At 42.8% G+C, this 26,789-nt stretch overlaps 1 protein-coding gene and 1 long non-coding RNA gene across 11 annotated transcripts in view; one reads left to right on the top strand and one right to left on the bottom strand.

Annotated features, from left to right (window-relative positions):
• Positions 1-12,349, top strand: part of LOC120812642 (sorting nexin-33) — a 17,959-nt gene extending 5,610 nt beyond the window's left edge. For 2 of the 6 annotated variants that reach the window (XR_005710688.2, XM_040168787.2), the window contains one exon: positions 11,147-12,349. Coding sequence is in view for 3 of the 6 variants with exons in the window: in XM_040168787.2 (XP_040024721.2) it covers positions 11,147-11,400 (254 nt within the window). In the remaining 3 variants the exon portion in view is untranslated. Of the gene's footprint in view, positions 1-6,744; positions 6,946-7,138; positions 7,219-7,468; positions 8,031-11,146 lie in introns of those variants that run through there. The other 4 variants (XM_078097483.1, XR_013454825.1, XR_013454823.1 and 1 more) reach the window with 4 other exon arrangements.
• Positions 8,392-26,789, bottom strand: LOC120812645 (uncharacterized). Of its 5 annotated transcripts, none has more exons than XR_013454831.1 (4): positions 26,600-26,789; positions 26,009-26,136; positions 8,820-8,880; positions 8,392-8,530 (listed from the first exon to the last, which is right to left on the bottom strand). It is a non-coding gene; the product is annotated as an uncharacterized LOC120812645 (long non-coding RNA). The 5 variants fall into 5 exon arrangements; XR_013454832.1 differs by having other exon boundaries at positions 8,402-8,530; positions 8,793-8,880; XR_013454829.1 differs by having other exon boundaries at positions 8,404-8,530; positions 8,777-8,880.

Raw genomic sequence — 26,789 nt, 5'->3', positions numbered from 1 at the left:
CACGTTATCTTAACGCATGTTTGTGCCGAGACACATTGAGGTAGTTCTTCGTCTCACAGGATAAATGGGATGCGTTGTGCTTTCAGTGAAACTAGTAAACACACAAACACACTCTAGAAGATTGTGAAACAATCAGCAACAGTTGGAGATTGTGTAACTTAACCTTTGGAGAGAAAGCCTTTCTATTTGTAATAATGGAGTAATATCAGGTCATCCCAAAGTATTAGTTTTTCAACAGGTCATAATAGCTAATTTATCCGTAATGAAAACTAAAGAGTTCACAGCACAAACATTCACCACCGCAACCACAACAATGTTTATTATTGTATTACCCATGGCCACAGGTCAGAATGAGTTCAAATGATATACACTTTACTAAACCCTGCTGTGTGGAAATGGATATTAGAAGGATCTGGAGCTTTGTGGAGAAAAAAATAATATTTAAAATGAGCTCAGCTATATGGAAGGAAATGTCATCGACACTAAACACAGCACACAAACAACACACAGGGTAAATATATACATATCATCTAAGGAGGGACTTCAGTTCTCGATGTAGGTCAAAGGGCTAGTAGGGGCCGTGGGAACGAGGAATCCAGCAGGAACCCGAGTTCAGTTCCCCAGTTCTGGCCGTAATTAATCTTGAGTGCCGTTGTTCTTTTTCTCTCTGACACACACACACACACAGTTGACTGAAACTAGACATTGTCTTTGCAGGTCTTTAAACATTGTTGTATTCAAAAATGAAGAAACGCCGGACGGACAGAGGTCATCGCTGATCAAAAGGTTAAAATCAAATGTATTTAATAAAGGAGATGGCGTTGTGGTAAAAAGAACATCTCAGCTGAGGAGCCGCTGGTCTCAGCAACCAACAGGTCCCAGGTCAGTCCTTTGACCATCCCTAGTGCCCGTCTGTAGCCTCCACCAGTGAACTCGAGAACAATGGTTCCTACAGGTATTTATAACAATGCTTAAAGGTGTGAAAGTCAGTGTCCACACCTCTGGGAGTGGTCTTCTGGTGAGTTCAATGTAACTCGGATTTCGAATGATCCTTAGTCAATATCAGTTGTTGTTCAAGTATTACATGCATGCATTCCAGTTGATTACATTACATCAAATACAATCATAACTACATTGGTATTATTCTATTACAGTTGCAGAATTACAGTGGTTTTACAATATTGTCATTACTTTATTGATTACACAGTTTCAGAATCATGGCTGTATTCTGGTGTAAACTATATGCATTTTATTAATTTATGAACTGGGTCGTCAATTTTTTGTTTCTAATATCCTACAATCCATCCCTTTACACCAATTTTGGTGTAAAAACCAATCAGAGGGATCGGTTCATCAAATTCCTCAGTTTTGTCAGATGTGTCGTCTCTATTTGTTTAGCATAACGTTCGATCCAATATGATACGCTTGATCTTACACATTCTAATCATAAGATGTGCATCTGGACACCACTTGTTGGCACACAACAAAAACTCCCTCGAAAACCCTTTTTGGGAATAAAACGAGGAAGAAATCTGTCGGAGAGATTGAAAGATCTTCTCCCAGGATTTAACATTTCATCACGGATGTCATGTGTACAGTATAAATTGATACAGGACACATTAATTTAATAAACCTTATGGCATTATGGGGCTGGTCTTCTCTGATGATTCTAATGATAAGAGTCCTAATGTAGAGGATGCAACAGCATCCACAGAGGAATAGAATGCTGGCCATAATGGAGACTGTTATCACAGAAATAAACAATTGTTTGTATTTGCTAAATCATGAGTCCAATAAACCTGAGAAGCGGTTGTCCATGTCACTGTTCTCTGCTGGTTCTTCAGTGAGAGCTCTCAGCAGTGGTTCACCTGCATTTGTGCGTGCGGGTGTTTTCTCGATCATTCTCAGGATCTCTTATGCTAAATGGTTGTTGTTGTCCATGGGGCAGTGTTTATAGAGGGGCTTGGAAACTTGGAAGTGTCTGTACTGGAAATCGATGGCTCTGATGTGACCCGTGGGTCTGAGGTTATGTCTGTGCTGGGCTGTCGTTGTCCCCGGAGTGGGAAGACACAACGAAGGGTTGCTGGAACGGCCGTGTCCCTCAAAAGGGAGACCGGAAGGTTTCTTGGACCCTTTCTGAATCGGTCCTAGTCTTGCTTCTGGTCTCCTAGAACGATGCTTGTCTTGCTTCTGGTCCGGCTCTGCGGTGCTGGTTCTGCTGTGGTCGGTCCTGATGCTTCCTCCTGGTCCTGCACGGTGGTCAAGCAGACTCTGGGCTGAGGAAGTCCTTCCTCTCAGCGAGATGATGGTTGTTTGGTCACTGCTCACGGTTCCCTATGGCGCCGCTCAGGTGGTTGACAGGTGGTCTCTCCTCTTCTGTGTCATCCCTCTCTGCTCCAGCAGGGGTAGAGGTGCGTCTTCTAGATCTTGTGTGTGACTTGAAACTCATTAGACACCCCCCAAGTATTCCCATAGCTTCCATTCTACTGATGTGGGTTTTAGGTTAATGTAGTTTATCAATCATTGGTGATGCATTCCTGTCTGTTGTTCACTGTGTCTATAGTTATGTATGTTTAATCGGGACAATACTGTTATCTTAATAAGTACAACTCAACGGAAAGGTGAATCTCTTTCACCGTCCGACCAGATGTTCAATGTGAATATGTCTATTTACTGTATAGTTCTATATCAGGGAAATGTTTGGACATTACGAATAAAGAACCTTGATCTCTTGTTCTCACAATAATATCAACCGTGTGTATTTGCTTGTATATCGCAATCATTTTCATCTTGGATTTAAATGAGGGGTTTCTGTCCCTTTTCTTAATCTGAAAGTTGTGTGGTAATAACTTGTGCAAAAACTAAAGTGTTTGTGGGATTATGCATGAGTGTAAACTTCCTCTTGTTATCAAAGGCTTGGTCAGGCGACGCGTAGTGGTCGTCATTGACGTGTGATTGAGATCCACTCTCTTCTTGATCCTGAGAATCTCGCAGGTCCTGTGAACAGACTGATCGGGGGATCCGAGGTGTTGGAAGATCAGGATTCCCTGGTCAGCTGTTGAATAGAGAAGCACAATGGGGTGCCTACGTGTGTGTGTCTTGGTGCTCTTCCCAGGTGTTCCTCCTGGTCTTTGTGTTTTGTGCAAATTTAAACATTACTTAAATACTCCTTAATTCTTTCCGTTCTAGTCATTATTTTCTTAATTTTAGCTTTAACTGTACCATTTACTTTACTATCAGTCCTGCTGACTGAATGAGAAGAACAATATTTCAAATTCATTCCAGAAATAGAAGTCAAATTGTGAGCTGTTTGTTGATTCAACTCTTGTGAGCTGTTGACAATACGTTTCCTCCGGTATCTAAATCTTTCTTTTAGTAATTTATTTTGTTAAGTTTTCCCATCGTTCAATTCGGAAAAATTGTTCCATATCTACATCCCTCCTGTTGAGGCATGTGTTATTTTAACACATGTCTCAAAATAAATGTGTTAGAATCAGCATCAGGTCAGTTTCAGACGTCTTTGCATTGGCTCAAAGTTCAACGCTGGCTGGCGAGCTCTTCCCTGTTTGTTGTTGTATATGGGAGACCTGCTAAGTCCCTCCTGTTGGTCAGTTGTCAGCATCCTTTGACCTCTGCCGTTCGCGGCTCCTTCCTTTTCTCCTTGCAGCCTCTCTGGGCTCTAGGACGTGTGATGATCTTTGTCTTTGTGACTTTCCATCACAATTGGACTTTCATTTGCATTCTCAGTCGTCAGGGCAGCTTACTTGCGTTCTCTACCTGTGAACTCAAAACTCAACTCATGGTTTGTTAGTGACCTAGAACATTCATGTATTCCTAATGAAAATGATATCAATATATCATATGTAGTTAAATGTATGTATGATTTGTTGATAAAATAATTACAGGATGATGGTCTGTAACAAAGTTTTCCATTCTGTACTGCTATTACTAATGTTATCCTATGATCTAAAACTTGCTTCCATCATTAAGATGCTGTATGAGATGTATCGTGCACTGTACATCCCATATCCACACTCAACAACTTGCAGCCTATCACTAAGTTTAAGAGAAAATGTCCATAGACCGTTTGTAATGCAAACAAGAATCACATGGTCCTAAGAATGGAGGAAGAATTTTTTTTTAGAATCAATTGAAGATGGAGGCAGGGGAGGCACTGTTGAATGGAAATACAGAGTGGAGGTGGGAAATTCAAAAACTGTGTTACATCTGTTGTAACTTTCTTCTTTTAACTGTCGCCGGCTGCCATTTTGGAACTCTCCAAAGCACATGTTCTCCCCCAGTAATGGTGGATAACAAGTCATTGTTATCCCATCTGTAGACCGTGCTGAGAATCTTTTAACCATTTGCTCTATTTATCTCCGCCCGCCATCTTGTAATGTTCCAAAAACATGCGTGCAGTACAGTGAAATAACATCGCCCATTCGCTTAACGTTAACGCTACACAACCAAGCTTTGTCGGTAACTCATACAAAAGACGTCCAAACAAACACTATATACAATGTGCTTTTTATCACAACGGCCATCCAAACTAAGAGAAAAATTATTATTTTTTCTCTAAAATTCAGTTTACCTCAAAACATCGTATATTGTCCACTTACACCTAAATGTTCTATGATAAACTATACAGCATTTCGGTTTTAAAATAACTGGTTGCCGGTTACCTTTTCGATGGCGCTGTGTGAGTGAAGAAAGTCGATCGCTGGGCTTTGTTCAGATCAGCTGTTCCTCCGTCCGTCCATTGCTCCTCATCACGTCGGGGTCACCAAATTGTTGTATTCAAAAATGAAGAAACGCCGGACGGACAGAGGTCATCGCTGATCAAAAGGTTAAAATCAAATGTATTTAATAAAAGAGATGGTGTTGTGGTAAAAAGAACATCTCAGTTGAGGAGCCGCTGGTCTCAGCAACCAACAGGCCCCAGGTCAGTCCTTTGACCATCCCTAGTGCCCGTCATGGCTGTATTCTGGTGTACACTATATGCATTTTATTAACTTTATGAACCGGATCGTCAATATGTTTCTAATATCCTACAACATCTTTAAAAGCATTGAACTCTGTGAGAAGGAATTGAAAAGTATTGAATATTCTTTCAGGTTTCTGTTCCACAACTATTCCAACAGACACGTAAACTATGAGTGAGATTGTTGCTTCCGTGGGTTACATGAGCACAGTTACCACCTTCATCCATCCACCCACTTAAGTCCAATGCACGTTGCATTGACACAAGTTATCCCTGTCACATACTGATGAGAAGTACAGAAAGAAGCCACACCCCCCCGTGTTATCCCTACGGCAGACTCCCCCTGTATTTTGTATTTTTACCCCCCCTCCCCCGCACACCACTGTCTGTTCCCTTTTCCTCTTCTCTGTATCTACCCAGAAAAGACCCATGAAGCTGTCACATGTGAAACGTTAAATTCTCTCGCTGTAGAACAAGAGGTGGCCAATCTGGTCGGGCCAGATAAACAAACCCGGCGACAGCTGTCAACTTGGTAAAAATAGGCACAAGGCCATAAGCAGGAAGGGGGAATTGTTGTTTTTTGTTACACCGCATTGCTTTTTATCGAGCCACAGTTTTTCTTTCTGTAGCTTGTATTTTTGGCTTTAACAGTGTCGTTTCGCGTCTTTTTAGGAAGCAGATGTAGCAGATGTAGCGAGGAAGGGTGCATAGAGCTTCCTTTGTGATGAGATTTAGCATTAGCTGATCTAAAAAAGCTGATCCCCATCATGCATATCTACACATACACACACACAGACACAGACCACTATATGCACCTTTCCTTTATGTCCCACATCTTGTGATGCACATTCTCCTCTCATGTGGAAAACAGAATACATGAATGTAGGTCACTGCCGCAGACTGTAGTGCACACGTCCCCTTTTTGGAAACACACTCAAAGTGCTGTTCATGCTTTCCCAGACTTCTGCCAGGAATTCCATCTGAAATCCAGGGCAGCACAAACTCAAAAATAGAGTTAGTGGATAAAACCTGCAGCAGATACATAAAAGCCGTAGCGTCTTGCACGCGGAAACTAGTCCTGCTCACTTTCCGCACGGCAGAAATCAGTCTTCCTGCTGAGATCGAGCCCGGCTGGAGGCTGACTGAGGCAGACTCCATGGTCTGCTTAGGAAAGGCAGTGTGGGAACGAGCCATTGGCCCGCCTCATTCCTTAATGCAAAGCGACGTCACGGTCAGTCCGGGTTAACGTGGTCAGAATCCGTCAACAACATCCTGAAACTAGAAGGTGTGGTATGCAACTGAAACCAACAGTAATTCAGTGTGTTTACATGATGGTATAATTGGAATCTTTGCTTAGTCGGACTATGTTATCTTTCGGGGGGCGGTGCTATTATCCCAATATACACGGCAGTGAATAAATCGGATCATTGGCCGAAAGCATATCGCCATATCCGATACGATAGGTGGCGCTGTTTTCATTACAACTAGTTGTGATACAGCCATTTCCGCTTGACCTCTTCACCACTACCAACAACAACCAACAACAACAACAACATTACGAGAAAGATGGCGAACGGAGAGCAAGGTGAAGCTACATCCCTCTACTATTTTTGCATGACGTTAATAGGAGTAAAAGTACAGCCAATGCGAATGGCGCTATTGGCTGATTTGATAACGGAGAGAAGACGCCGTCGCCGAAGGTACATGGAGAATTTAATTCTGACCAACAATATATTGTTGAACTCTGCCATTGTACCGCAAAGGTCTCGAAGAGCACTCTGGATGAAGAGCAGAAACAAAGTCTTCTGGGAGAGAGATGTTTTGACCGTATTTGATGACGAGGACTGGAAAGCGATCTTTCCACAAGTTGTGTGGAATTATGAAAGGAGTCATGAAGCCCGCGGAGGTGACTGTTCGAGCACCAATACCGCTGTCCTCCAAGGCGTAGTGGACGACATGTATTGGTAAGTTTGGTCCAAATACATTTAGTTGTCTGCACTGTGCAACGTGAATGCTTACTGATATGTTCAATTCACCGCGACCTCAGGCCTGCGTGTGCGTGTTTGTGTGTGTGTCCTGTGTCGCCTACATATATTCACGTGTGTGTTACAGTGTGTCGTGTGTGCCATTAAAACCTGACAAATTGTTCTCTTTAAGCTTCTGGAGCATCAGCTGTAAGATGCCTGGGTGTGCTCATGGCGCTAACGTGCTCAGCCAGGCACACCTGTTACCAAAAGTAAGTCGTACTCTGAAGACATATTAATGTATGGATAAAATCAATAAGATAAATGAGTGAAGCTACTGAAAGTTATTCATGCAGAAACTAGTGGAGCTACCACCAAGCTATTGAGATTTCTAGGTATGTTACAAGCTTAAAGTAGTATGATGTTTTATAGAGGATGTTTTTATGTATATTATGTTTTATTTATGCTGAGCCATTTAGTAAGCAAGTCCAACACTGGTAACCATTTCTGTTTCTCCTCCCAGGAACCAAGAGAATTCGATGGCGTCTCAATCGGTCACTTCCTGTTGGGAGATCCAGCGTATCCTCTCATGGACTGGATCATGAAAGGCTACACCCATTCCCCAAACATCACCCCTGAGCAAGAGTCCTTCAATGTCTACTTAAGCTCTGCAAGGACCACGGTGGAGATTGCGTTTGGGAGACTGAAGTCACGCTGGAGAGTTTTGATGAAGCGTAGTGACTTCCACTTTACATTCACCTCTAAAGTGATTGCTACCTGTTGTGCATTGCACAATTTCTGTGAGAATGAGAAGGAAGTTGTGAATCCCAACCGGTCAGTGGAAGCGGCTACACTTGCATCGAACCTGCCACAGCCAGGTGGTCGTGCCAACAATCACGCAGACAACACAAATGGACAGAGGATCAGAGCCGACCTCACAGATTACCTGAGTGCAAACTTCCCCCTGCGCTGACCATACCTTTAGACGTCTTCATTACATAATTGCCAGTTTGTCATAGGTTTGTAAATACAATTCTTGTACAGTTCATGTGTGTTTCATTCCACAAATAAAGAAACTCACAGAAGTTTTACTTAAGTGTTTTATTTATAAGAAATATTAAGAAAAGTTAAACAAGGTATAAAAGCACACAAGTATAAAAGGTAAAACCTTGAATGTCACAAAAAACTAATATTTATATATATAAATTATGATTGTGTATGTGTATATATATATATATATATATATACACACACTGAGGTAGAGTGTAGAAATTGTGCTGTATGAACGGTAAGGTGCTTTTCAGGCGGTAGTGCAAATAAGTAAGGCATCCATAACCATAATACGCATCTTGCGGTGGTTGATGTTGTGGTGGTGGTGACAATGTGTTTGGTTGAGGTTGAATGTTATCCATTCTCTGCATCAGCTTCTCAACCATACTGTCAGTGCGGAGGATGCTGGCGATCAACCGTTCCTCCCGGGCCTCACTTCTTGCCATGTCCTCCTTCCATTGTTGAGTCATGACTTGCATCTGGTTTACCAGCACATCGACGTCTCTCATTTGCCTTGTTTGCTGGGTCCTCGTTCCTTTAAGAAATGGAGGTATAAAGTCAGTTGTATTCCTACCGATTAGGCATGTGGTAGTAACCATCTTGACATCAGCTGTTTGTTAGACTACACAGGATGAGTGAAAGCATGGCATGAAGATTCTTTGTGATGCCCATATGTTGATGCAGTTATAATATTGCAGAAATTAACAGGTAGATCATCGGTAATTGTAGCACGCAGTGGAGTAGTTGAAGGTGGTGGAGTGCAAGCTAGAGTCGACCTAACTGAGGAGGTAGCATACAGTGGAGTAGAAGGTGGTGGAATTGACCTAGGTAAGGAGGTTCCAGATGAGCCTCCGAGCAGCGTCTCTTCCGGGTCCATTGTAGTATCTATAAGATGGTACAGCACAAATAATAATAAAACGTTATTTGTATAGCACCTTTCATGCAAAAGAATGCAGTTCAAAGTGCTTTACAGCAAATACGTGCATAATTACGTGCGCAATAACGTGCATAAAGAAATTACATGCACATAAAAATAGACAAAGAAACATAAAAACTCAAGTATAGTGCAAAAACAAATCTAGAAAGTACAGTTTATGTAATGTACACTTTATTACGTTTGTAACTAGCTTTCATTCTAAATTGAAATCCTTACAAGTTACCGGGAAGATCTACACGTTTCTCAAAGACTAAGGGCTAGCTAGCAAGTGGCACCCATGTTAGCTTCGAAAGTTACGGTTATCAAGTGGGACCCACGTTAGCCTTACAATTTATGATTGTACATTGTTTTCATCGTTGATTTAATTCCTCGCAAGTTATGGGAAGGTACACATGTTGATTCATCCATATTCAACACATATTAGCACTGCTAACACATCTCACAAACAGCATCAGCTAGCATCTGGTATCCAGGGCTGTAGTGGAGGGTAAACGCACGTAAACGCCGTTTACGCACCTCTGGAATTTTGGAAATAGCGTTTACGCACCTATAAATAGCGTTTACGCACCTCAAAGTTCCCTGCGCCTTGTATTCTTCCGTTGGAATAATCCGAAATAAACTTGGTGTAATTTTAAAACAGCTAAGACTACGTTTCCTATTGTTGAACATATAAACGCCGTAGTCTGAATCATGTTCATCTGCGCTGTATTACGGTCTGTGAGCATCCAATCAGTGCCTTGCGGCTGCAGCAGCGACACCAATCAGGATCCAGGAGGTGTGTAAACACATACATGCTGTGGATCAGCCCAGTGGTCCCCAACCTTTCTTACCTCACGGACCGGTTTCATGTCAGACAATATTTCGCGGACCGGTTGAGAAGGTCCGACGGGGGGTAATAGTCGTTGCGGGCGGAACGACCGACTGGGGGGGTAGTAGTCGCGCGCTCTGTGTTCGCCGGTCGTGCACGGTAAAAGGACAAGAAAAACGCCTGGTGACGCGTAGATTAGAAAACAAGTCAGTTCTCAATGTGAAAAAAACGTGCTGTATAGGCTATTTATGATGACATAGGTAGTACATGAGTGTTCCTTTAACTTATGTCAGTGTGATTGACAGGCTGCTTAACTGGTTAACTCTTAAATATTATATAATATATATAATATTGTATATTATATAATAAACATATTTTTTCAGGCAGTGATAGAACAGGCAATGATGCAGAGAGCACAGGGAGAGGAGAAACACCAGGTCGAATAGAGAGAGGAGAAGCACAGAAGAGCCATGAACCCCAGAACACGTCAATTCAGGGGTTCATGGCTCCTCTGTGCAAGGCAGGACCTGACGTGGAGAACAAGGAGGCCCTGTGGGCACTACTGTAAAAAGGAGACTCCGTATGTAGATAGTTCTTAATCTGCAATTGTCTTGTTGTGTTGTGTTGACATACTTTTCTTCACTGTTTTCTTAGATTTAATAAACTACAAACTACTAACACATTTATTCATTGTCATTGATTGTAGATGACTTTTACTGATAACATAATGCAATATAGCCAGGACAGCCTTACAGAGTCGCGACGCTTTGTGTTGCGTTGCTTTGCATCGCGTCGAGGTCTGTATGATCACAAATTCAGAGTTTACCCACCTCTAATTTTACCACTACAGCACTGCTGGTATCTAGCACTTGTTTTAGTGTGATGCAACTGAAATTAACTTACCCATGGTAGTTGGCAACCGAACACCCAAATCTACTCCCTTGTGCTCTACTAGGGACTCTTGTGTTGTCCATAGCGTTGTTTGTTTGTTTTCTGCCAGCCAGGCTCCCAGCAGTCTCTTTCGACTTCTGGGTCACGACCTGGGAGGAAGGAGGGCGGCGACCGTTACATGGCGCAATAGTCGAACTATCAACTGGATCGGATCGAGTTATCCAGGGGTGTTAATGGGATCGTAGTCGGACTGCACATAGTCGGACAAAGGTGTTTACATGAAACGGATAATTCGATTTCAGTCCGACTAAGCCAGTTATTCGAATCCAAGTAACCACGCTGATTGTTTCTGTGCAGATTTACACGAGTGAATTTCTGAGGGTAAAGGTATTGGTTTGACAATGCTATATACTATTTTGTAGAAAGTAACTACTTGTGTGGAGTATTTGTTGTTATTGTTTGTATAATGACACAATGCTGTTAAATTCAAATCCAACTTTCTTTCCATAACCCAGGTGCCTTTGCCAAGGTGAAGGAGAGCCAGCGGATGAGCGATGACGGGAAGATGGACCAGGACGAGGCCGACGGCATCAGGAAACGCTGCCGGACGGTCGGCTTCGCCCTGCAGGCCGAGATGAGCCACTTCCACCGGCAGAGAGAGGTGGACTTCAAAGACGTGATGCAGGCCTACCTCACGGAGCAGATTGCCTTCTACCAGCGCGTCGTCCAGCAGCTGGAGCGCACACTTCACATGTACGACTGTCTGTGAAGACACAGGACTGCTGCCCGGTTCTAGATGCCAAAAACACACACATGGATGAGAAGGGAAGGCCCGAGGCTTGACTCTTTCACAGAGGCGCTACGTGTTCGGCATGTCTGGTCCAGATGGAAAAGACGTGGAGATAAATTGAATAGATAGTGGAAAGAGCTACCGTTTTTATTCCTGAAGTACTCATGACATAGACAATGTCACAGCATATTGTTTATTTTACATACTTTAAGGTGTTTTCTGACATTAAAATTAGAATACTGGTTTAAGATTCATAGAGAATTGGTAGTTGATTGATGTAAAGTTTAATACCACAAAACCGATCCTGTTCTGAAATTGTCCCCTTCTCTGCAACATCATGTACTTTCCTCCCCCACGTATTCCTTTTTTTTACCATGAACAATCCACTCACTAATTTAGCTCTTTGAACCTTGAAAAGATTGTATCTCTGGCCAAACAAGTACACTGCATACATGGAATTTCACCATCATCGTGGTGAGTGCCCTGATTGGGTGTTTACTGATTTCAAACAGATATTGTATTAAACACTCTGTCTTAACTTTGCACCACATAGAAGACAAAAATCAACTTTGTTTTCTTGCTTTTAATGCATTAAGTGCCTTTTAAGGGTCTGATGGAATATTTGTAAATGGGCCGCCACGTCACCCTGTGACCTTTTATTCCTTTATTTTAAACTAACCCATTGACTTATATTTTATTTTATTCCTCTTGCACTGTTGTCTTGTCATCTACTGTCATACTGTCTGGTGTTACGCACCAACCACCAAGTCAAACTCCTTGTATGCCTGACATATTATGGCAAAAAATGTTTCCTGATCCTGATTCCTGATGATGATGATGATGATGATGATGAAGTCACAGAAGCATTGTGATTGAAATTCCTTATATGTCTGACATATTATGGCAATAAATGTTTCCTGAATCCTGAGATACTTGATTATTGATCTGTAAACGGCCCTCTGTGTGTTCCTCGTGCAGACTACACAATCCTGGACTGCATTTACAGCGAGGTGGACAGTGGAGATGGTTGTGGATTTCAGGAAGAAGATTTCAGAGTCCCACCCTCCCCCGTCACTACTGTGGATTCCTTCCGTTTCCGAAGGCTCAGCAGAGGTTGAGGCAGCTGAAGAAATTCAACCTGCCAAAGACGATGTAGGTGCACTTTTACACAGCCAACTTTTTGCTCTTTATACATCAGCATTTTTTCTTTCCTGTCAGAGACCAAAAAACTCAGACATTTTAAACTGGACTTCCTTCAAATAAAAAATGTCATTGGGGTGAATGGAAATTAGTGTTGTGGTTTTTGGGTTTGCAATTGAATCTGTTCTACTCATGGGAAAAATGAGAAGTGCTGAATTCGGTTCCATAATGACACTTCTAACTTGTGCTCCAAAGCTGCATGACAGGTTGGCCAAGCATTTCACACAGGTGATTATTGACGTGTGTGTGTGTGTGTGTGTGAGAGGGGGAGTTGGAGGAACTGTAGGCGTCAGTTTCAGTCTCTGAAAAGACAGATGGCAATTCTCCGTAAGTCAAACGTCACTTGAAGGGGAAGGGGACCTAAAATATTAATAAAAGTAATGAGGTTGATCCCTTGCTGTCTTTCTTTTCTTTTTCAGATTTGTTGTGCGATATTGTGAGTTTGTTTCCATGCAGAGCAGTGCTGTAGTGGTAAAATTAGAGGTCGGCAAACTCTGAATTTTGTGATCATACAGACCTCGACGCAATGTGAAGCAACGCAACACAAAGCGTCGCGACTCTGTAAGGCTGTCCTGGCTATATTGCATTATGTTATCAGTAAAAGTCATATACAATCAATGACAATGAATACATGTGTTAGTAGTTTGTAGTTTATTAAATCTAAGAAAGCAGTAAAGAAAAGTATGTCAACACAACACAACAAGACAATTGCAGATTAAGAACTATCTACATATGGAGTCTCCTTTTTACAGTAGTGCCCAGAGGGCCTCCTTGTCCTCCACGTCAGGTCCACGTCAGGTCCTGCCTTGCACAGAGGAGCCATGAACCCCAGAACATATGTTCTGGGGTTCAAGGCTCCTCTGTGCTTCTCCTCTCTCTATTCGACCTGGTGTTTCTCCTCTCCCTGTGCTCTCTGCATCATTGCCTGTCCTCTCACTGCCTGAAAAAATATGTTGAACTAAGAGTTAACCAGTTAAGCAGCCTGTCAATTACACTGACAACATAAGTTAAAGGAACACTCATGTACTACCTATGTCATCATAAATAGCCTATACAGCATGTTTTTTTTCACATTGAGAACTGACTTGTTTTCTAATCTACGCGTCACCAGGCGTTTTTCTTTTGCCGTGCACGACCAGCGAACACAGAGCGCGCGACTACTACACCCCCCCCCCGTCGGACCTTCTCGACTGGTCCGCGAAATATTGTTTGACATGAAACCGGTCCGTGAGGTAAGAAAGGTTGGGGACCACTGGGCTGATCCACAGCATGTATGTGTTTACACACCTCCTGGATCCTGATTGGTGTCGCTGCTGCAGCCGCAAGGCACTGATTGGATGCTCACAGACCGTAATACAGCGCAGATGAACATGATTCAGACTACGGCGTTTATATGTTCAACAATAGGAAACGTAGTCTTAGCTGTTTTAAAATTACACCAAGTTTATTTCGGATTATTCCAACGGAAGAATACAAGGCGCAGGTAACTTTGAGGTGCGTAAACGCTATTTATAGGTGCGTAAACGCTATTTCCAAAATTCCAGAGGTGCGTAAACGGCGTTTACGTGCGTTTACCCTCCACTACAGCCCTGATGCAGACGTTATATGTGGACCAATCGAGTGTTTTGTTTTATTGTTGGAACATGCAAGCGTTAAATTCACATTTAACCGTATATCTCCTCTGTTAAGCACACACAACAAACAGTTTACCAAAGGAACTGGGAGGCCGAAGCATTCCTCCACTTTATCCGATTGTTGTTGAATTGTTGTCACATTTAAATTGTTTTTACTCAAATACCGTATTGAATCAATACTGCTTGAATCCATAGAACTTGCAATATGGGGTCAAAGTAGGGACATAAGCATCTGTGTTGTTATTATTTATCTCCAGCTCATGAGCAAGATGATGCAGGCCAAGAAGAAACGTCTTGAGAGTCTGACCAACGACTACCTGAAGGGAGGCCAACACAAACTGGAGCAGCAGTGGAGCACCCACCATGGCCAGAGGTACATGTGGTACTTTAAACTACACCCAGATGTAGATGCAGTGCTTTAAACTACAACCGAGAGGTACATGTAGTACTTCATACTTAACCCCAGAGGTACATGCACTGCTTTATACTACACCCTAGAGCAAGGATTCCCAAAGTGTGGTGTGGGCACCCCTTGGGGTGCGCGATAGAGCATGGATCGGGCCGACTTTTTCTGTCCGAGCCCGGCCCGCGTCCGACAGAGTTTGTCCCGAGTCCGACCCAAGTCCGACCCAAGTCTGACAGCCTTTAAACTATTTTGTCCGAACCCGACCCGAGCCCGACGGAGTCAATGCCTCAACGTTTCGGCTCATTTTTCACCCAGAGGTAGATTGATAGCTTAAGTCTCCTGAAATTGCTGAAAATACAGAAATGAGAGAAGCTGAAAGGAATTTCAATAGACTTGCTGAAAAAGCAGAAATGAAAACAGCTGAAATGAATGTGAAAAGTTGCAAAAAAAATACAGAAATTAATATTTTAACATTGCTGTTAATACAGGCATAAGAGCTGAAATTATCTTAAAGAACTGCTGAAAATACAGAAAGGGGAAAACTGAATTTCAATAGATTTTCAAAAAAATACAGAAGTTGCAGGAGCGTAAATGAATTTAAAAAAATACAGAAATAACAAAAGCTGAGATGAATAAAAAGAGGTTTAAAATTGTATGTAGTATTAGTTATAGTTGTAATTGTGGTATACGTAGTACTAGCGGTAGAAGTAGTAATAGTAGGTTTAGTATCAATAGCAGTAGAAACAGCTGTAATACTATTAGTCATAATAGTATTTGTAGTAACATTAGTAGTAATAATGCCAGTAGAACTACTAGCAGTACTTTTTCCTAGTAGTGTCAGTTGCAGAGTCACTACTAGAAGTAGTATTTTAGTACCACTACTAGGAGTCATTTTAATAGCAGTAGAAATACCAGTAGTAGTATTGATAGTAATAGTATCATTTGCAGTAGTACTACTAGTTGCAGTAGTAAAATTATTAGTTGTTGAATAATTAATAGCAGTAGAAATACCGGTAGTATTATGTCTGCATGAGTCAGTGCCACAAAGGCAATCAAAGACAGCCTAGCTAGCTATCTAAAGACATGAGAGATTTTCACTGGCTGTTTGAGCCACTTGTCAGCCGTTTGGTACTGTTATTGATTGTGCAATGCTAGCCAGCGCCATGTTAGCGCTACGCTAGCTAACGCCATGTTAAAGCCATGTTAGCTAGCGCCATGTTCCCTCCCACGTAGGCCTGTGTGTTTGTCAGACTACGTAGGGGAGGGAGAGTGCTGGCACGCTGTTTTAGCTACTTGTCAGCCGTTTGGTCCCGTTATTGCTTGGGAAATGCTAGTGTGGTGACTACAATCCGGTAGAGTCACGTGAGGCTAAGTACGGGAGATTGGTGTGTGGACTCGTTCCAAACAGACGCAGATTCCTCCTGTGAAGTTCATTGATTTTATTGTCCGAAAGTCAAGTTAAAAAACATCCAAGCAGGCGAAGCGATACATGCTGTGCGACGATGCAATAAAGTGCGCTGTAGAATACGGTCAACAAAAAGTATCGTCTCCCGACTCACCCCCATGTCCATACAACCATCACTCCGCCTAGATGCCTACGCCCATTCATAAACCACTGCACACCTGCCCACGTGATTCTGATGCTAATTACATTTCAAAATAAAAGTACCAACACTCACACACAGGAAGTGGCAGACGGCCGCTACATCCCAGCCCCTAATTATAACACTGTAGTAATTACAAAAAACACAATAAAACATACATCAAATGAATGCCCATGATTAATATTCCAGTAAGGGGGTGTAGTCATCTTCTTTCACGAACGAGTCTAGTCTAGGCCAGAGGTTCAAGCACTTAGCCTGTCAAGGTGATCTTTACCACCACCTTTTGTCGTGTGAGTAGATAAGTCAGTCAAAAGTAATTGTCTATTCAGACCTCGGCTTCCAGTAGCAAACGGACTTTGGTTATTGTCCTATCTAAAAAATTGGTCTTGATAAGTAGCCGTACTAGTCCTTTTCTGTCTTTTGCCCTTTGATCTTCTGGTATTGCTGTAATCACGGCACGTTGATTACTCGTCCATTTAGTCAACTTAAAACCATCTCGATAGCTTCCAGACTGAACTGCCCTTCATTGACAGCACGTTTTCTAAGTGCAAAACTAGCACAACTTGGTGATAAAGTTGCACCAAAGAGATGCGCCTTCATTCTGAAGTCCACCAGTTCTTGTGCAAAGTCACCATCGGGCCATCAGAGAAACCTCAGCAAATCCGTGTCTTCTGCTGGTACTCTCACTTGATGGAACATGGACTCTATTTGTGCCAAGATTATCACTGGTTCCTTCCTGAATCTGGTCACAACACCTATCAATGAGCTGGTGAGATCTGGTCCCTGCAGGAGCTGATCATTGGGAGATGTCATCTGGAAAGGTGCTCCGCTGTCGAACTCCACCCGCATCGTCCCCTTTCGAGGGTGGTGGATGCCATGGTGTGGGATATACCACAATCTCCCATCATCACGAGTCGGTTCCTCCGCAGATACTCGCTCAGCATATCCTTTGGAGACGAGATTGTCCACAAAGTCTGCATACTGCTGTCGGAAAGACACATCTCTCTTGAACCTCCTTCGAAGGTTTAGAGTACACTGCTTTGCGACTTTTCTGTTATTTGGCATGTTTAATTTACATTCTCTCAGGGGCAATGCAATCTGGTAATGTCCGTTCACAAGGCTCACTGAATTTCTGACCAGCTTCATGAATTTTTGGTCTTCCCTTGACAAAGCAGGTTGCTCCTCGTGGCTGCATTCTGGAAAATCAGTTTTGAACTGTTGCTACCAGAGCTTATCCAAGTTTGAAACCGAAACTCCATTGACTGTGACAATGTCAAATGCGTCGCTGCTGTCTCCTACCAATGGTCCATTAACAGTCCACCCTAGAATTGTTTTGATGGCATAAGGTCCATCGTTCACGCTACGGATCACTTCTAAGGGTTCCAAGGCCTTTGGCACATTAGTTCCTATTAGCAGCTTGATTTCTGCGTCGATCTCTGGCAGATGAACATGTCGCAAGTGAGGCAATCTCTGAAGATCCTGTCGACGTGGAATATTTCCCTTATTGACAGGCATACTCTCCTGAGTGAAAGTACTTGGCAGTTCGCAAAATATCTCACCATCCAGACCAGCCACCTCGAGACCTGTGACTAATTGGGTGTTCATGACCTTCTCTTGACCCTTAGTACGTAAAAGGATACGAGTTTTCTTTCCTGTGAGATTAAGCCTATTCATTAAGTTCTCAGTGCAGAAAACAGCAGTGCTTCCTTGATCTAGGAAAGCATAAGTGAGCACTGTCTTATTACCTTTCCTAGACTTAACCTGTACTGGGACTATGGGAAGTTTACATTCTTCCTCACCAGCCCCAGTGAGGCCATTGGACATTAAGGCTCTGCCCACTGCCGTGCCTGGCTCTTGTTCAGTTTCAGATTTTGCTTGCTTCTCCTTAAACTGAATATGAAGCATTGTGGGGTGCTTCATACAACACACTTGGCATGTCAACCGTTTTTGACAATCTTTGCTGATATGTCCTGTACATAAACAGGCAAAGCAAACACCATTTTCTTTTAAGAATGTGATCTTTTCGGTGCGAGTCTTCTCTTCCAGGTGAGGGCATGACTCTAGAGTGTGTTCACCTTCACAAAACAGACAATCTTTGATGGGTAAGGCAGTGTACCGTTTCCATTCCCGTGTTCCAATATTCCTATTTTCGACGGTGGTCGCAGTTGTAGCGAAAATACTTCCTTTGGGTTTAGAGATGGCTCGATTCATACTTTTACTTAATGCCGGCGCGGGGTCTTGGATATTCCCGAACACTGGGTGTGTTAGAATTCTAACTTGCCTTTCAACGAAATTAACAATGTCGCTGAATGTAGCCCTTTGGTTACGGCTCTCTTGTATCTCGCAGGCTACTGTTCTCCAGCAATCCCGAAGCTTGTATGGCAATTTCTTTACTATTGTAAGCATATTAGCGGGCATATCCAGTTCATACATATACTGTACGCCGTTCATCACATTGCTACAGCTTCGAAGAAACAAAACGTAATCCTGTAATGCATTAACATCTTCGGATCTTATTGGGGCCCATGACAGAAGTCGGTCCATATAAGCAGTGGCAATTATTTGCTCATTACCAAAGTGTTCCTGTAGCAAAGCCTTAGCCTGAGCATAACCCCTTTCAGGCTCAACATGCTGACAACTTCGTACAAGTTCCCTTGGGCGACCTCTAGTGAACTGTTCAAGGAAATACAGGCGATCACTGCAATTGCTCGACTTGCTTTCGACACCGTTCTCAAAAGCTCTTATAAAAGTGTGAAACTGTAATGGGTTGCCATCGAAAGCCTGCAGATCTCTTCTGGGTAGAGATGCCATTTGTTGTTGCTGTACCAGCAAGGTTGTTATTTCATTTTGCCTTTTCATAATTTCAATAACGTAACACCTAAAGGCCCTTCGTTGCTAAAAGTGGTTCCATGCTCGTGCATATGGTGCTGAGAAGTAGAAAGTTGAACATGTGAACTTTGGGTGGCCATTCTGACCTTAGCTCTTGTGGCTGGATCGCTGATGCTACTTGCTCGTCCCTCTTAGGTGCTGCCAACGTCTGAGGAACAAATGTAGCAGCATCAGCTCTCAGCTGCATTGACTGTGTTTGTGCTTCACCAAAGTAAGGATTCATGTTGTCGTATTGTCTTGCGCTGCCTTTACATTACATTTTTACATTACATGTCATTTAGCTGACGCTTTTATCCAAAGCGACGTACAGTAAGTGCATTCAACCATAGGGTACAAACTCAGGAGAACAAGAAACAAGAAAGTGCAATTTCCTCAAATAAGCCAATTTACAATTTGCTATAGATGAGTGACGTTACAAGTACAATTTAAGTGCTACAATTTGTTAGTCATTAGTCGAGGTAGAGTCTGAAGAGGTGTGTCTTTAGTTTGCGGCGGAAGATGTGAAGGCTCTCTGCGGTCCTGATGTCTTCAGAGAGCTCGTTCCACCATTTCGGCGCAAGGACAGCGAAGAGTCGAGACCTAGTCGAGTGATTTGCTCTCAGTGAGGGAGGAACGAGTAGTTTTGCAGATGCAGAGCGGAGAGTGCGGGTTGGGATGTAGGGTTTGACCATGTCCTGGATGTAAGCTGGACCCGATCCATTCACAGCATGGTACGTGAGCACCAATGTTTTGAACTGGATGCGGGCGGCCACCGGTAGCCAGTGAAGAGAGCGGAGGAGTGGAGTAGTGTGGGAGAATTTCGGAAGGTTGAAGACCAGTCGAGCTGCTGCATTCTGAATGAGCTGCAGAGGTCGAATGGCGGTGGCAGGGAGACCAGCCAGGAGGGAGTTGCAGTAGTCCAGGCGGGAGATGACAAGAGCCTGAATCAGTACCTGCGCTGCCTTCTGAGTGAGAAGGGGACGTATTCTCCTGATGTTGTAGAGCGTGTATCTACAGGATCGCGTTGTCGCGGCAATGTTGGGAGTCAGGGAGAGTTGGCTGTCGAGTGTGACGCCGAGGTTCTTAGCGGTCGAGGTGGGCGTTAGTACGGAGTTCCCAAAGTTGACTGTCAGGTCCTGGGTAAGCGAATCTTTTCCGGGAAAGAGAAGTAGTTCAGTCTTGTCGGGGTTGATTTTCAGATGGTGGGCGGACATCCACTGAGAGATGTCAGTTAGACAGGCAGAGATCCGAGCCGCCACCTGGGTGTCCGAGTGAGGGAAGGAGAGAATTAGTTGGGTGTCATCGGCATAGCTGTGGTAAGAGAAGCCATGCGAGCGAATGACAGCGCCAAGAGAGTTTGTGTAAAGCGAAAACAGGAGGGGACCCAGCACGGAACCCTGAGGAACTCCAGTAGTAAGAGGACAAGGTTCCGACACAGATCCTCGCCAGGTTACCCGGTAGGTGCGGCCATCGAGGTAGGACGAGAGAAGAGAGAGAGCAGAGCCTGTGACACCAAGTTCCTGAAGGGAGGAAATAAGGATCTGGTGGTTGACCGTGTCAAATGCAGCAGAGAGGTCCAGAAGGATGAGGACAGAGGAGAGAGAGGCGGCTCTAGCAGTGTGGAGTTGCTCAGAGACAGCAAGGAGAGCAGTCTCTGTAGAGTGGCCTGCCTTGAAACCTGACTGGTGGGGGTCAAGGAGGTTGTTACAGTGGAGATAAGAGGAGAGTTGATTAAAGATAGCACGTTCAAGGGTTTTGGACAAAAAGGGAAGAAGAGAGACCGGTCTGTAGTTGTTTTCTTCAGAAGGGTTGAGGGTGGGTTTCTTCAGGAGAGGGTTGACTCTTGCCTCCTTCAGAGAATTGGGAAAACAGCCAGATATCAGAGCGTTGTTGATGAGACAGGTGAGGAACGGAAGAAGGTCGGGTGCAATAGATTGTAGAAGATGTGATGAAATGGGGTCAAGAGGGCAGGTGGTCGGACGGGCAGAGGTTACTAGGGTAAGAATTTGGTTGGGAGAGAGGGCGGTGAAAGAGGAAAGTGAGGGCGAAAGAGGCGAGGTCGGTGGGACGCGAGAAGTAGGAGGTGGGTTTGAGAAGGAGGAGCGTATGTCAGCTATTTTCTTGGTGAAGTAGTTGACAAAGTCTCCCGGAAGAAGGGTGGAGGGGGGAGGGGGGGTAGGGGGTTCGAGGAGATTGGAGAAGATCGAGAAGAGTTTTTTGGGGTTGGAGAATGAGGATTCGATTTTGGATTGGTAGAAAGAGCTTTTGGCAGCAGAGATAGAAGCAGAAAACGAGGAGAGAAGAGATTGAAATTCGAGCAGGTCCTCAGGTCGTTTATATTTACGCCATTTCCTTTCCGATGCTCGCATGGTGGCTCTCATGGCACGGACCGGTTGAGACAGCCACGGAGCCGGAGGGGATTTGCCAGTCCGTCGTGTCGTAAGAGGGCAGACAGAGTCTAGAGAGGAGGAAAGAGTTGAGAGGAGAGTCTCTGCAGCAGCGTTCGGATGCAAGAGTGAGAAGGAGTCAGTTGAAGGGAGAGCTGATAGAACAGAGGATGCCAGCGAGGAGGGAGAGAGGGAGCGAATATTGCGACGAGCCGGTATAGAGTTAGTCAATGAGGGAGGTTTGTTAGTTATAGAGAGTGGAAGGGAGTAAGAGATGAAGAAGTGATCAGACACATGAAGTGGAGTTACAGAGAGGTTAGTGGTAGAGCAGTTTCTAGTAAAGATGTAGTCAAGGTGATTGCCGGCTTTGTGAGTAGGAGGAGAGGGACTAAGTGACAGAGCGAAGGAAGAGAGTAGGTGTAAGAGGTCAGGTGACTTCTCTGTCTGGATGTTGAAGTCACCCAGGAGGATGAGCGGAGGTCCATTTTCGGGGAAATTAGAACCGGTCATGCTTGCTGCCCTTAGCACGTTCACTTTAGCCATGTGTGCAGCGATTTCCTCGTCCATCTTGAGTCTCTCTTTTCCTTTTCGTATCCTTTCCTCTTCCTCCTCCAGCGCATGTTTGTCCTTCAGAAATCCTTGTCGTGCCATTAGTGCTGCCAGGTCAGCTTCAGCATTTATGCGAGCAGAAGAAATGCTTGATATAGATGACCTTTGAGAGCTTCTGGCCGTGGCCCTGCTTCCCACGTTGGATATGCTGTCAGATGGATTCACACAATCCTGTGGATCTCCCTGCATTGAAACGGCCTTTGCTGGTGCTTGTGAGGCGTGCATATCAGAGTCAGGCACATCTTTGTTTGAGCCATCAAAGTCGTTTCCATCCAAGTTCACAGTAGTTTCACTCAGCCATTGGGTAACATTGTCCTTGAAAACGTTGGTGTAACTCTCGATGCTTAAGAACCGTTCCTTTTGTAGAATTTGTTTGCTTTCTGGTAGCAAAGGGATCAATGACTTATGTAGCTTAATGGCCGTGTTGTGGAGCTGAATAAGGGTTTGTATTTGTTGTTGCACCTGATGTACATTTTCCTTTCTTTTCATAAGCTCTTTTATAGCAGGAATTAGCGCTTTGATTTTATCTACGAGCACCTTTCGCTCCTTTTGAAGTTTTTCAATTTTTATTGCCAAAGCCTTTGCAGTTAGTTTGACTTCTCGTTTTTCCATTGTTTCGGAAACATTATTCACGTCGCGATCATGTGTTTCGCTCATTGTGCCTTCAAGTTCGACAGCTCAAGTTTTCACGGTGCACCAACGAGTCAATAGCGTTCAATTAAATTCACGTTTCCAAATGGGATTCAACATCCGATTCCGCACTGCCGAGCCAAACAATTCGACAGTCGATGTAGGCGAACGTCACCCGGAAAGACGGCGATCCCCAATGGACACCCGCAAACCATCAACCTTTCCAAACGCAGCATGAGTGAGAGTGGGGATTTTGCGTGCCTACCGTGGCTGTTCGCGTTGGGATGAATCCGTGGCTCGGTAAGGATCTCTGTCGCGATGTAATCCAGCTTTCTTCTTGGGATCCATAACCCCGTAATCCGACAGGAATCCGTGATAAAGACTGCACGTTTGTTGTATGTAACTGATTACTTATTTGTTTACTTTTTTGTTGACAAATGTGGTGACTACAATCCGGTAGAGTCACGTGAGGCTAAGTACGGGAGATTGGTGTGTGGACTCGTTCCAAACAGACGCAGATTCCTCCTGTGAAGTTCATTGATTTTATTGTCCGAAAGTCAAGTTAAAAAACATCCAAGCAGGCGAAGCGATACATGCTGTGCAACGATGCAATAAAGTGCGCTGTAGAATACGGTCAACAAAAAGTATCGTCTCCCGACTCACCCCCATGTCCATACAACCATCACTCTGCCTAGATGCCTACACTCATTCATAAACCGCTGCACACCTGCCCACGTGATTCTGATGCTAATTACATTTCAAAATAAAAGTACCAACACTCACACACAGGAAATGGCAGACGGCCGCTACAGCTAGCTAGCGCCATGTTAAACCACACCTCAAACAAGTGTCCTCTAGTGCAAAACTATAACAGCTATCTAAAAAATAAGACGTTTTTACGAGACCCAAGACACTGAACGCTACTACTGAACGCATGGATGCGGTTTTTATGTCTGTCCAGTAATAAATACGGCTCCTGTCACAGTTTACAAAACGTGTACCTTCTGGATTTTTTGAGAAATATGTCGGCAGATTTGTATTAGAGCCTATGGGGCTTTTGCCAGAGGTTGTGTCACTTTAACACTCCTTAAACCAAAATTAAAGAACTCTGGGATTCCATGAACACACAATCCAATCAGAACAACCATGCCATCATTAATCTGAAGAAATGAAGCCTCAAGAGTGTATACTTTGGCTCTGAGGAGAAGAGACGCAATACGCACTCATGTAAAACTCAGAAACGGAGCAAAGATCCAGTTAAAAAATAATCCGTAATTATGAAAGCAGTAGAATAGATATCAACAAGCAGTTTTTTTCATAAAATAGTTGAGACTTGTATCAACATTTGAAAGTTTAAATGGTGTCTGTAGCTGAAAGATTTGCGAAGCTGAAAAATCTGAAGGTTTTAAGAAGTTTTAGAGGATTTGGAAAACAAACTCCATTTGAAAACCATGTTAAAATATTAATGATTATTGATTTATATAAATTCAAACTTAAGAGATAGAAATCTGAAAAGTCATAGCCCGGAAGCCGGAAAGAAGCTGATCATTTTAATATTTGAACGGTTTTAATAGCTGAAAGTGTGAAGGAGTTGAAAGGTGCCGCGGAAGAAATACAAGAACTAGAAAATGCATTTCCTGCTGAAAATGCGTTGGAATGCAAAAAGCTGAAAGCTGAACTGAATTTTTAAATATAGCTGAGAATACAGAAAGTTGAAGGGAATTTGAATACATTTGCTGAAATTACAGATATTAGAAAAGCTGAAATTAATTTGAAATTGCTGAAAATACAGAAATGGGAGAAGCTGAAAGGAATTTATAGATTTGCTGAAAAAGCCGAAATGAAAACAGTTGAAATAAATGTGAAATCTTGCAAAAAAAATACAGAAATGAATATTAAAACATTGCTGTTAATACAGGCACAAGAAAAGCTGAAATTATTTTAAAGAACTGCTAAAAATACAGGTAGTGGGGAAGCTGAATTTCAATAGATTTTCTAAAAAATACAGAAGTTGCAGGAGCTTAATTGAATTTAAAAAAAACAGAAATAACAAAAGCCGAGATGACTAAAAGGAGGTTTAAAATTGTTTCTAGTAATATTAGTAGTAGTAGTTATAGTTATAATTGTGGTATTAGTAGTACTAGCTGTAGACGTAGGTTTAGTATCAATAGCAGTAGAAACAGCTGTAATACTAAAACTATTAGCATAGTAGTATTTGTAATAACATTAGTAGTAGTTGTATTAATAGCAGTAGAAATACTAGTAGTATGGTAGTAGAAGTATCAGTTGTAGTACTAGTAATATTCGTAGTGGTTGTAGTAGTATTTGAAAGAGCATTACGTATTTCAACGAAACCGCTTCATTCTGAGCGTCATGGTTAAGGTACAGATAATCATTGAGGCTTTTCAAAAGTGTATACTTTGGCTCTGAGGACAGAAGTTCCATATTTTTTTAACCAGATTCTGACGCTGCCCCACACTCTAGCCCTCGAGGTCTCACTCCAGCAGACGCAATACACACTCATGTAAAAGTCAGAAACGGAGCAAAGAACTAGTGAAACATAATCAGTGATTATGAAAAAAGTAGAATAGATATCAACAAGCAGTTTTTTTCATAAAACAGTTGAGACTTGTGTCAACATTTCAAATCTCCATTGGAAAACCATTAGAAGAAATATTCATGATTACTGATTTATATAAATTCAAGCTTAAGAGGTATAAAGCTTAAAAGTCATAGCTGGAAAGCCGGAAAGGAGTTGAATATTTTAATATTGGAACGGTTTTAATAGCTGAAAGTGTGAAGGAGTTGAAAGGTGCAACAGAAGAAATAGAAGAAGAAGAAGAAGGCGGAATAAAGATTGGAAGAACAATACTTGGAATGCTTAATGCATTCCAACAATTAATTGATCTTGGTCAACTAACAGGTAAGAATCGTTTTTTATTCATTTCCACAGAACACATCAATTCATATTCATAATCAGGAATCAGTTGAAAGGTCAAATATGTCCAACAGATAAACTCAGGGAATGTTCTTTGAGTGAATTGACCACAATACAGAAACCTATTTTTAACATTTACATATTTAATGTCTGAACATGACTTGAAGCAAAACTATATTATTTGCCATTAAATTGACCCTACCAGGGGGTTTAGATATAGGGTTCAAATGATGATGTGAAGTCGACAGCAAGTCAACACTGAAATAATTATTTGCTCTCATTCTGAGCGATATCAAATCGCATTTGCTTACCTGCACTTTCCTTTTTTCCTTTTTCTTATCCCGCATTTTGCCAAAGGAAAAAGTTGCCTTTCCTCTCCTTTTTTCTTCCGGTATTCCAGAAAGGTTTTGAATCTTGGGTTTGAGTTGAATGGAGCATTCTGTGATATTACAGGGAAGCACAACATGCATTCTTATAAAATGGCAAAGCATTCATTGCAGGTTCATAGAAACAAACAAAAGTAACGGTACAAAATAAAACACATGGCTGAGGACACGGTTTCCTTGACAGATATCTGATCATATCTCCTTATCACCTTGCTCATAAATAATTGACTAAATATCTGAATGGCAAGCGGGGAGGGGGCAGTTACTTCAGTTTTAGGCAGGGATGTTGTGGTGCCAACGCGATTGTCCGCCAAGGATCATAATACGCAAATACACATAATTAACGTGATATGTCCGTGGTAACAGCAAAGATATGTATTTTTTAAACTAATGTTTCTTGTCACCTAACGTTAATTCAATGGAATTTGGAGTGTATAGCTAGCGTGGTCAGGCATGACATTTACGACAGGCAGGAGAAACCCACCATTACCTTCAAATAAGGTTACGTTAACTTACCTGAAGTTGGTCCATCGGTGGGTTGAGCCAAAGACTCCAGACTTTTTCCAAGTATCTGTCCACAACTTTTGACCACAATTATGGCAAAACATTGTTTTTTTTCGACGTATTTTCGCGCCAAATGAAGGTGTAGCGAGCGAGCGAGTCCTCATTTCCTGTTGTCCAATCAGAAGGGTCCCTCCTCTGCTAT

The sequence above is a fragment of the Gasterosteus aculeatus genome, chromosome Y (genome assembly GCF_964276395.1).
Source record: "Gasterosteus aculeatus chromosome Y, fGasAcu3.hap1.1, whole genome shotgun sequence".
Classification (NCBI taxonomy): Eukaryota; Metazoa; Chordata; class Actinopteri; order Perciformes; family Gasterosteidae; genus Gasterosteus; species Gasterosteus aculeatus.
This window is presented reverse-complemented; position numbering and strand designations above follow the sequence as displayed.